Here is a 12,210-nt window from a genome sequence, read left to right on the forward strand (position 1 = left end):
TACTCTGCAATTAGAGGATTAGGCTTAGGAAGAGGAGGAGGAGAACAGGTGGAGCTTTTTGCTAAGTAAAGCCACTGGAGACGATCCAAAGATTCCTCAAAGATACGCAGTAGGTTGAAAGTGGGCTGGGCGGCACGGTAGCACAGCGGTTAGCGCTCGTGCTTCACAGCTAGAAGGTCCGAGTTCGATTCCCACAAGGGACGGGGCCTTTCTGTGTGGAGGTTGCATGTTCTCCCCGTGTCTGCGTAGGTTTCCTCCGGGTACTCCGGTTTCCCCTACCACTTAAAACATGTACACTTGGTGAATCCTCCAGTTTTCTGACCACCAGCCTGGCTGCACATCATGGAGATGGGTCCCCGAGAGCCGGGCCATGCTGGCAGCTCACTGCTTCTACAGGTCGCCCCAGCAACATTGAGGATGGGTCAAATGCAGAGAGTGAATTTCCCTACGGGATTAATAAAGTATAAAATATAATAAAATGAAAAAAAAGAAACATTGCTCCAGGTATGTTTTTGATGAGGGAACAACACTGTAATATGGTAAAAATCTCAAAGAAGTCGATTTAGCACAAGACCAGCCCTTTAAGAGTTAGAAGTGCAATAAGAAGCACTGGTGACTAAAGTGGCACAATATATCGCCCAATTATTGTTCTGCCAATGTTAGGCGACGCATGGGCGTAAGTTTGCGTGGGGACCATGGGGACGGCGACGAGTTTCTGTTTATGGAGCCTAATTAAGTGCACCGCATTTACGTGTTCGACGCAAACACAAAATGTCTGTAGTGAGAGGAGAGGAGAGGAGAGGAGAGGAGAGGAGAGGAGAGGAGAGGAGAGGAGAGGAGAGGAGAGGAGAGGAGAGGAGAGGAGAGGAGAGGAGAGGAGAGGAGAGGAGAGGAGAGGAGAGGAGAGGAGAGGAGAGGAGAGGAGAGGAGAGGAGGAAACCTGGCAGCCTGCCTTCAGTCTCCTCTGATCCTCTGAAACTGTGCAGCGCCTCCTGGGTTTGTCCCTGTTTTAGAGCGTGGTGTCCTGCACTGGTCAGCTCCTCCACCTCCTCCTTCCTCTTCCTCTGCGCAGCTTCCTCCACTCCACAACAGTCTTTTACCATCTTAGCAGTTAATCTGTTTTATTCTCCAGTTTGTTTGATTGTTTTACTTTAAAAGAAAAGGCTTTGTGTGAGGCAGCCCCACACAAAAACACATGAAACAGTTCAGTTTCAGTCACTATTTTTCTAATTGAACTTGGATTAAGTAGGGCTATTATCTCCTGGTTAATATTTCCTGTCTATTTTGCACACCCTGAGTGTTTCTTGAGAGCTAATGTAACAGGTGAATTTCTCCATTGTGAGATTAGAGATTTGATTATCTCCACTTAAACTTAGGTCCATAAAGCCATCCTAAAGTAAAAAAAAAAAAAATTCTATTGCAGGTTTGTGCATTCCAACACCACCAAATAGTAAATCATTAGATAGTAAAACGTGAACCCAACCTGTAAGACTTTTCTTCAAGTGTAAGAATGTTTACTAATGATGAATATTGTTGCCCTCCTCCAGTTGCTGTGACTGCCTGGCTCGCTGCTGTAGGAGAAAGAAGGAGCTGAAGGCGCGGACCGTGTGGCTCGGCGCTCCTGAGAAATGTGAAGAGAAATATCCCAAGAATGGCATCAAAAACCAGAAGTACAACATCATCACTTTTGTGCCTGGGGTGAGTCGCACTGAACAAGGCAAATCATCATATTCATAAGGCGTTGCTAAAGTTGGCCTGCAGTATTGAAAGTAAAACTGTCTGAAAAACGGGAAGTAAAAGGCCTCAGAATTAGAATATTTTCCTTTTTTGTTAAGATGAGGCTGCCCCTGTTATGTAGTGTTATGTAAAGACGTGGAACTATTGGGCACCAGGAAGTCTAAGTTACTTATTAAACAGCCTTAATTAAGAGACCTGCATTTCCCTAAACCATAAAATGTCACCTGTCCAGTGAAGTGTCTAATATCGTAGTCGGCGCTGGACCAAACCTCTACTTTTCCCGCTGCTCTTTGAATTATTAAAAACACACAGATTGAGTTTAGCCACTGCATTTTTCCTTAAAGGTCGGGAGGTTCATTAACTCCTCCATTGATCTCATTGTCTGTGATTATCTGTGACCAGACACAGGGCTCCCATTATTGCAAACATTATTCAAAATTTGACCTTAGATGGATGCAGTACTAGAGCTGTAACTGATGGATTGGCCATTAGAAAAGTGTCCTTTGCAGAGTCCCACATGAGCGCCATAGAAACAAGCGAAAGCATTGTCCAGCCTTTCACTCATCGCCATTTACTGTACAATGCAGGTGTATGGAGTAATCAATGAGTACATATACAAGTTTGTCATTGAGCAGAAATGCTAATAAAGGCCAATGTAGACTGTTAGTGCTAGGCTAGCGCATGTCTATGCTAACTAGTCGCCTGCATTAAAAACCTCTTCAAAATCATGGGGTCGTCCTCCAAATGTTGCCATTTCTGATTTATTGAAAGCTCCTTTGTGAATTCCACGTGTAGCAATGCCGGTCGCAGGTAAACTAACTACTGTAGATCCGGTAACCTCGCAGATCACTCCGCCGCTGCGTAGCTACAACCAGGAAGCTGATGCTGCTCAAATATAAGTTCTTTTCAATGCATATTATATTTTAAAACAAAGTTATTCAGTCACAGACATTTATATGGGCAGTCTGGTGTTATAAGTGATTTGCCTTAGGTGCACTGTGCTTGGGTCAGACTGTTTTTAGTGCAGGCTACTAGTTACCATAGACATGCGCTAGCCTAGCACTAGCCTAGCACCACTAAACTCTTCAAATATAAGGACTGCATGAATTAAAATATATATATTACTCCAGAAATCAACAACACTCTGGATAACAAGGAAATGAGGCCATTTATCAAAAATCCTGAAATATCCCTTTAACCTTAAACAAAAAATGGATGGAACTTTAAACATTTTTAGCTGTAATTGACTTCATTTCGATCCATTTTAATCAAAGTCCAAGTGTTAATCAAATGGAACATACAATACCGTTCAGTAAAATATCATACCGAATGACTAAGCTATTCCATTCTCTTTCCTGAAAAAAATAAGTCACCACTGGATATGAATCTTGAACCATTGCAGAGGCTTATTGAAACAATGCCACAGCAAATGCCATAATCAAACTTAAGAGTTTGTCTGATATTTTTGTTAGATCTATATCACAAATTGGTGCAGAATCCCTTAAGCACAAAACTTTATCATTCGTTCATTTATCCTTTATTTACAGATTTGTCCCTTGAATCTCTGTCTCATTGTAAAAAGAGACCTGTTTGTAACACATCAATTACAATGCAAATACAAAAGGTCATGAAATACAAGATGACATGAGCTGTAGGTGAAACAACACAACGGCAGTAGATCACAGAATAATAGTTGCATCTTTGGAACCAAGGCCCCGTTTATGTAAATTGTGAACAGAGTAGGCCCTAAAATTGAGCCTTGAGGGAATCCTTTTGTTATGTCCAGATAGATAGTTTCATAACAAAATTCATAATCACCTTTATTTACTGAAGCACCCAACATCTCAACCGTTTGTGCTGTAGTGTGTTGTGAGTGATGTCACTGTGTGCCGCCATTTTAAGCATTGTCTGAGTTTCCATTAGACTAATATAAAGTTAGTGTCTCTAATTCCACTACAGGACCCGTGCAGTAACCCATCCCGAGACCTGCCCTGTTCATCGTTGAGCTCTCCTCTTCTTCTCTCCTCTCAGGTTCTCTATCAGCAATTCAAGTTCTTCCTCAACCTCTACTTCCTGGTCGTGGCCTGTTCCCAGTTTGTGCCGTCGCTCAAAATCGGATATCTGTACACGTACTGGGCGCCGCTGGTAATGTCTCCACACACTCATTTCACAATACATTTTATCTGCCATTGAGGCATTTTCTAATTGATCTTTTGCGGCGTGTTTTTAAATAAACGTTTTTGCCTTTTCTCAGGCTTTTGTATTAGCGGTGACCATGGTGCGAGAGGCTGTGGATGAAGTGCGGCGTTATCAAAGGGATAAAGAAATGAACTCCCAACTCTACAGCAAACTCACTGTCCGAGGTAAATGTTATTGTCAATTCACAGAGAAATCTAAATTGTATTGCTCTCAAACCCTTGGTGCTATTTGTGGGGAGGGGAAGAGCTCAGTGTCTTTGAGGGGCACAGTTTGTGAACGCAGGTGGAAGCAGAGAGAGGAAGAGCCGGGAAGGGAAGAGAGAGTTAAGCTTCGTGACAGCTTGGTGGATGAAGCTGTACTTCAGTTGGCTTTGTAATGATTTTGTGGGATCACATGTTTTTCTGAGGGCTTTGAAGTGAGTAAAAGTACAGACACTACTGAATCTGATCAAACATTACCTCAATAAAACTAAAAGTTCAGACACATTATTACTTAGGAATTATATTATATTTTAAAAAGTTCAAATTACATATTTTCCTCCCCCTACATGTTCCAGCCATGTCCTAATGTGTAGAATGAGCTCAGACTTGTTCACCACAACTGCCTCTAAAATCCTGCACTGTCACTCAATAATAGATCGATAATTATTATAGATAATAATCTTAAAGGAATAGGCCACCGTTTTTACATACTGAGATATGTTCTTACCTTAGCTTTGACGAGTTCTTTAGGACCTGTCTGATCTTCCCCCGTGCCTTCAATCACGTAAACACAGCGCAGACAGCGTTAGCATTTAGCCTCTCCTCCTCTCCACTATAGCTCCAAAACTGGTCAAGATAGAAGCTACCAAGCTCTTCCACGTTTTCCCTATTTAAATATGGTTACGTGAAGTGTTACACTACAAAGTATAATTACACAAAATTAAACAATGTGGATTTTCTAAGCGGATAAAAGGGGGAACTATATTGTAAGGCGTAATAATACCAGGAGTTGTTCGAAATCCGCGCAGTAATCTTCACTTTACTGTGCGGATGCCAAACTACTCCTGGTATTGAAAAAACTGGAGCTTTAACTGTGGAAAAAACGTTAAGGTACCCCTGTGTGCTCTTCGGGTCATTTTGACCCAAAAGCTGCTGAAGATTTTTGTTAAAAGAAGCAGAAAAAAATAGGAATGTGGATATTTTAAGGCTATTTTTTGGAGTGTGCATTTTTTGACATTAGGGTCTTGAAAGGGTGCAAAATTGAAGGCTCACACGAAGATCAAGCCATTTTTTTTTTTAGTAGTGGGACAGACAAATTTTCTTTTGTATATTGTAAACTCAGACATTTGTGGGAAAAAACACTGTGCCTCTAATTATAAAGCATTTATATCAATTTCATGAACTCGCAAGCTCGTTTTCTAGCATTTCTATGACGGTGACCCTGCAAGTTGTGAAACGTGCAGAGCATTCAGATACTCCAAGCATCTTAGGAAAGTTAGGAATAAGTTTGAACCACAAGTAATAGTTTAATTTAGTGGCTTCCTATTTCCTTTTCTTAATCTAAAATCAGGTACAGGGTCATTAAGTAGAAAGCAAAACGGTTTATTATTCAGCTTTTTCACAAGACATGGCCAATTTATGTTTTACTTTGGAGCTTTTATAGAAATGTAGTGAAGTAGAAAGTATTATATTTATCTTTCAAATGTAGCGGAGTAAAAGTTACAAGTTCTCAATACGACTCAAGAAAAGTGCAGATCTTCAAAACCTCTACTGTAAGTGCAGTATCTAAACTTACTTGGTAACTCACCACCTCTGCTGTTTGCCCACATTATGATAGCCGATATTCTGCCGTACAGTGCCGCGCTCCCCGTGCAATTAGAAGCTGCATCTACACTTGTAACAGAAGTCGTGGCTCGGGTCGTGAGAGCATCGATTTTCTCTAGGTTTCTCCAGAGCCTGTGATCTAAGACGTGTCCTTTTGTTGATTGTGCGGTCGGTCCCCAGCGGCGGATCAGTGACACGCGCTGTAACTTTCACACCCGCTGAGTGCACCGGGCTTGTAGGCAGTTAAGTCTCTATGCATAGAGGAGGATATATTAAATAAACTGTGTGCCCTATGGTTTTGATCTACTTCATAAACAACTAGATGATGTGTTACAAAATGAAATCAAACAATGCAATGTAGAAAGCCTCTAAGCTTGGTAGAACAAAAAGACGAATGTGTATATATTTCAATCTGAAATAAACTTTTCCTTTTTCTCAGGTAAAGTTCAAGTGAAGAGTTCAGACATACAAGTGGGAGACCTCATCATTGTAGAGAAGGTACAGACATGCCTTTTGTTATTGCTGATGAGTTGATCAATACAATGTTAGTATGTTAGTATGTCTGTTAATAAAGGTAAGTGTGGAATAGGTGTCTTCCTTAATTTATCAAAAGTGTTTGATACCATTGATTTTGACATTTTATTGGGTAAATTACAACATTGTGGTGGCAGAGGGACTGCACTCAGTTGGTTCAGAAGTTACTGTGGCCATACCGCCTTTGCTCTGCCCAATCCCGTCAGACCTTGGAAGCTAAGCAGGGAAGGGCCTGGCAGGAGACCATTTGGGAACACAAGGAAGCCTAGCGAATGTAGTGAGTGAGTGGTGGTGGTTGGAGGGGCCGATGGCGCAGACTGGTTGCCTCGCTTCCGTCAGTCTACCCCAGGGCAGCTGTGGCTACAATAGTAGCTTGCCACCACCGAGTATGAAAAGCGCTATATAAAACCAATGCATTATTATTATTACTCATACAGTTCCTCGGGGATCAATATTAGGACCACTTCTCTTTATATTATGTGTAAATGACTTTGTGAATTCAACAAATATCCTCCACAAGGTAACCTTTGCAGATGACACTAATTTATTTCTGTCACACAAAAACCCAGACAGCCTTCAAAAACTACTGTAAATTGTGAATTAGATACAGATTTAAATAAATGGTTGAACAATTGAGAGAGTCGAGAGCACTAAATTCCTTGCAGTACATAGATGTATGTTTAAATAAAAAAAACCCACATTGAATCTCTAATGAATAAATTATCTAAACATGTCGGTCTATTCTCTATGGTGAGACACTATCTTCCTCTCGATGCTCTCTTAACTCTATCGGTCTCTCACATAAACTATTGCAATGTCATATGGTCTAACACGTATCCTGCTCATCTTGAAAAGCTGGAGATTCTTCAGAAGAAGGTTGTACATGTTATATCATGGGCAAACTGTAACTCTCCCTCAGATCTTCTTTTTCATGGCTTCAAGCTTCTGAAGCTCACTGAGTGCAACAGATTTCACAATGCTTGTATTATGTATAACGTGGTACATAAATTCAATTCTCTATTTTACCTTTTAGTGACCCACTGGTTAGCAGGCGCCTTTACATTCCATGACAGTGGCCTCTATGATGCTCCAGGATTAATTGTTTTTAGAGTTTCTGATTTTCTGGTGGGAAAACCTACAAAACAATTGATCCTGGAGCTTTGCACGTAAAGGCTCCATGCTAACCACCCATACAAAAAGGTCACAAATATCAAGTGTGTTTTCTCGCATTAAAAGTTCCATGATGCACCTTTAACCTAAAACTCATCTGTCCGTGACATTGTGCACATTTATGCATTTTACTCTTCGTAGAACCAGAGGATTCCCGCAGACATGATCTTCCTCAGAACGTCTGAGAAAAATGGTGAGTCTGTCTCTGTTAACTGTGCAAATTTATTACACAATTGACTGAATGTGTTGCCTGTGGAGAATAATACAATTACTCTGGAGTTTTCTCACTGCCCTGCGTCGCTGTTGAGATCATCTAGATGTGGGGTTTGACTTTCCCACAGTCCGTTGTTCGTCCCATAATAGCGGTCCTTGATTCGTATTGTTTATGTCACATTGAACCTGTGACTGACGATTCGATGAGCAGTTTTAATAGGAAATGATCAGAGGAGTGTTTTAATGTCATTTTATCAAAACATTTACACAGATACAGTAGTTTGTGTGAGACTGGGAGTTCCTGATTCATTCCTGGGTTAGTCTTTGAAATGATTATTCTTATCTGGCTTAGGTGTGATTAAGTTGTGATTCAGACCTGATGTTATTCTTGTTTATTTCAGCCTGATGTTTTAAGATCCTATTTCCTGCTGTTTGTTACATTGTGTTGAAATTTGTATCATACACAGGGAGTTTTTTTTCCCGCAGACCTGTCAGTGCCGCAGTCTTAAGTCATTTCTCTCCGCCTTGTTTAATGTCCCGTCATATCGAAGCCTCCGGGGGCGGGTTAGCTCTGCCCTTTGGCCCGTCTGTCAAACGGTTTGTCTCCTCTGATCGTTTCATGTGTAATATTACCTCAGATCAATGCAGGTCATGACTGTTGAGTGTCCTCAGCCGCTGCAGCGCTCACTCATCTCCAATAAGCTCTTTATTAATATCCTGCCCCTGGAGTCAATCGTTTTAACACAGCAGGGCAGTTTCTGGTGCGATTTTGTGCTTTGAGCTCAGTTTTGGCAAAGAAAAGACTATTAGATTACCGTGTGTTTGCAATATTTGTGCCTGAACTGTAAATTCAGCTGATTGTTGAACTCGGGACAGCATTTTTATCAAGACAAGAACGCTACTTTTGTGCAAGCTTTTGGCTCTTAGCTCTTCACTTGTTAGGAAAAGGACAGTCATATTTTGGAAATGGAGACTAGAAGGATGTGGCTCAACACAAGAGATGTGTAAGAGAAGATTAGGACTCTTTTAACTGTGAGATACTACTACGCTCTTGACAGTCGGTGAGTGGATAAAGCCTTGACTCAGAACTAGCGGGTTTGGCCTTCAAGCATAATTGTCTACGTCTTATTTAAAGGCTTTTGCAGAAAAAGAGCAACATTCTGTCAGGGAAATCGAACGACAAGCTTGGTTGAAGAAGAAGGCTTACAGGCTGACATTTTCCACATTTGTAACTTTATATATATACTCATGTGCATTTTATATTTTCACCTGTAAAGCTTCCCCTTTAAGAAACAGTTCCTCAATCGTCATATTTCTTATTGTGGTGTGATTCTCCAGGTGCTTGTTTCATCCGGACTGATCAGCTGGATGGGGAGACGGACTGGAAACTGAAAGTGGCTGTGGGCTGCACTCAGAGACTTCCTGCTGTCGGGGTGTGTACTGCACAGCGTACTCATGACTTTATGTTTAGCCTTTTACTCAGACCCGCTCACAGCTCCAGCGAACACAAGAGCTTTGTCTGACACATAAATCAACTTCAATCCCTTGTTGCAAACATACCAATCATTTATGCATGAATGTCCACTTTAAATCATGTAATGTTGGCTACAGTTATATTGACCTTTCTGGCCTCTTTGTGCTGATGTGTCATTGTTCCATTGCATGCTAAAAAGCTGTGATGTTTGGACCAGGTTCAGTGTATCGGCTGCTCTGGTTGCATGTCACACTGAATAATGGTAATAATTAAATCAATTTTCTGGTTGAGGCCAAATGAGCTTGAGTCGACTGAGCTGTGGATTATTAAGCTGATTGTTATTGAGGCTTTTAAATCTGTTTTTAAAATGGTGGTCGCTGCTGCTGGCAGTTTTACAGTGTTTATAACTTTCAGCCAAAATTGGATGTCAAACTATTATTCTGATCTCTGTTGACATCAGCCTGCCCAGGGACTGCAGGTGCAAATTAGCAGAAGTGCTACAACCTGGTACAATGCATCTCTCCTTTTTGGGGTTGATGTATATTGTACATTGTCCCTGTTCAAATAAATCAATAGATTAAAACTAAACTTAAAGAGACATGATGCAACTTTTGAAAAAAAAAAGAACTATAGCAACATTTGTATTTGACCTTTCAGTGACCCAGCGGCCTTTATTTTGTCTTCATTTTCCCTCACAGTGGCCGCTATGATGCTCCAGGATCAATTGTTTTTAGAGTTTCTGGTAGGTTTTCACTGTCCATGGACCCTCGCACCAGAAAACCTACAAATCAATTGATTCTGGAGAGTTGTAGAGGCCACTGTGAAGGAATGTAAAGGCATCTTTAACGCCTTAACCCCCCTTTTAACCACACGCATTTTCTCCAGTTTGGAATTGATCAAAATCTAAAAGCAACTTGACTGGCACTTATAGCCTATAGGTTAGGGTAACGCCTCATTTGAAAGCTAAGACCTACAAACTCATCTAAGCTTCTTCCTAGTTTTTGTGCTCAAGCTTTAGCCGTCTTTGTTGCTTTTTTTCCACATGTTTGTTGTTTTGTTGCTTTTATTTTTTTTTGCGTTTTGTCATGTTTTTATTGCTTTTTTGTTGTATAGTGCCTGTGATGAAACCACAAAAATGTGACCAAAACATGGAAAAAAAAAAGTAACAGTAAGAGGTTGAGTAAATCTATCTTGTCAACATGTGCAACACACTTGCTTAAGCTGGCAGATCATTTACTAAAGCCAAAAAATATAAAAGAAATCTTTCCATGTTATATTTCACACAGTGAAATATTTATTAGTTAAAAATAGCCCCTTTATTGTGAATTGGCTCAGTTCTCGTCAGACCCTATGCTGCGTTCCAGGCCGTTCGCATCTGGTTAATTTCCAACCTCCGACTTGGAAAAATATCCTGAGCTCAAACTAGTGATTACAACTAGTAAACTCGGAGACGATCAGAGTGGTCCGACTTCAGATACGAGCTGAGCACAACAATGGCGGCCCCCAAGGAAGTGTGTCAGAATGATTAAACTCATAACGCAGGAACGCAGCATTGCTCCTAACTTTGCCGGGAGCGAGACATCACCTGTTTGTCTCTTACGGCTGCTTTACTTTGACTCCAAGTCCTGTCCCTGATGCTTTACTTTGATCTCAAAAATAGCATTATCTGTGTCTCGCTGATCATAGTATCACAGGCATGTTTGTTTATGTTTTCAGTTTACAACAGTTTAGTTGCTCCTGTGACCGAGCAACATTGAACCTGGAATGTCCCGCTCTGTGGCTTTAAGAGGACAATTTACTGCCACTTAACACAGTGCCAAAAACAGAAAAACTTGTTTTTGCAGGGGGTTTTTTAATTGTGAAACTAGACACTCTAATACACATTATGTGTGATTTTGGTAGCTCTGTGATGAACAGAAGTGAAATAAATGATCAAAAACTTGTGAAAAGTCACGATCTGGACATTTCATATATTATTGCGTTTCGTTTTTTTTTTTTGTGGTGTCAAAATCGGTTCATGGACGGCTGAGAAACATCCGGGTTGAATCTTCAATCTGAGAACCAGGCTGGTTAAATGCACACACGATAAAAAGCAATCGATGACACGCAGCGTTTCAAAACATGTCAACAATGTTGTCACTGAAAATTAACTTGAAACTGAGATATTTATGCATTTGCCTCTTCCCATAATGTTAGTGTCCGTCCAGAGAGGAGAGCGGAGGAGAGGAGTTAATCAGAAGTGTTGCATAAAACCCCCGTTACCTCCATTTCTACCTCCGTTTTCACCTACGGAGAGCTTAGAGTCTAACCTTTCAAACGAGCCATAGCATGTGTCCATAGCTATAACATAGAATATGCTGTGTTGCTTCAAATATCATGAAAAATGTTCTGGATTGTTGGCACTCTACAGCTAAATCCCAAAAAACAGCGGGGCACTCAATGTGTTCAAGTAATTTTCAATGCTCTTCATTTATGCTCAACATCTGCTGTTCGGGAAATTTCATTATTACTTTTACCATTTTAGTCTCCGAGGGAAATATGATGAAAGTGTGTGTCAATTAAATGTTAAATATTACTAAAGCCTTTATCCTTTTGTTGGTCCAGGACCTGTTCTCCATCAAAGCGTTCGTCTACGCCCAGAAGCCGCAGCTGGACATCCACAGTTTCGAGGGGAACTTCACTCGGGTACAGTACAGTAACTCGCTGACACTTTTAACGGCCTCAAAGACAAATGTTTTTAAGCGCATTCAGATTCCCCCCCTCGCTATACAAACCGCTCCGTGTATATCACCGCGGCGTGTTGACAAGCCCCCACAATGGCGTCTTGTGTGTCGACAGTTATCTGCAGCCTTACATCACAAGCCCCTTCCCTGTCCATCCCTTCTCACTTGTTGCTTGGTGATTTTTTTCCCCCCTAACTCTCTCTCTCTCTCTCTCTCTCGCTCTCTCTCTCTTTCTCGTCTTGGTTTTTTATTAATAGCAGATTAGCGCAGCCCCCACAGTGAGTAGAGCCGCGGCACAAAGGCGGCCATTGTGGTTGGCTTTCACATTTGGCCACACACCAGGTTTAGTGAACGA

The 12,210-nt window shown here is 41.2% G+C and overlaps 1 protein-coding gene across 3 annotated transcripts in view; it reads left to right on the forward strand.

Moving 5' to 3' along the window:
* The window catches only part of atp9b (ATPase phospholipid transporting 9B), a 62,184-nt gene that overhangs the window by 5,494 nt on the left and 44,480 nt on the right, over positions 1-12,210 (forward strand). For all 3 annotated transcript variants that reach the window (XM_079570876.1, XM_079570877.1, XM_079570878.1), the window contains exons 3-9: positions 1,548-1,698; positions 3,769-3,882; positions 3,992-4,100; positions 6,181-6,239; positions 7,587-7,638; positions 8,997-9,091; positions 11,737-11,817. In XM_079570876.1, the coding sequence (XP_079427002.1) occupies positions 1,548-1,698; positions 3,769-3,882; positions 3,992-4,100; positions 6,181-6,239; positions 7,587-7,638; positions 8,997-9,091; positions 11,737-11,817 (661 nt within the window). The remainder of the gene's footprint in view (positions 1-1,547; positions 1,699-3,768; positions 3,883-3,991; positions 4,101-6,180; positions 6,240-7,586; positions 7,639-8,996; positions 9,092-11,736; positions 11,818-12,210) is intronic.

Source organism: Gobius niger (assembly GCF_951799975.1).
Source record: "Gobius niger genome assembly, chromosome: 14".
NCBI lineage: Eukaryota > Metazoa > Chordata > Actinopteri > Gobiiformes > Gobiidae > Gobius > Gobius niger.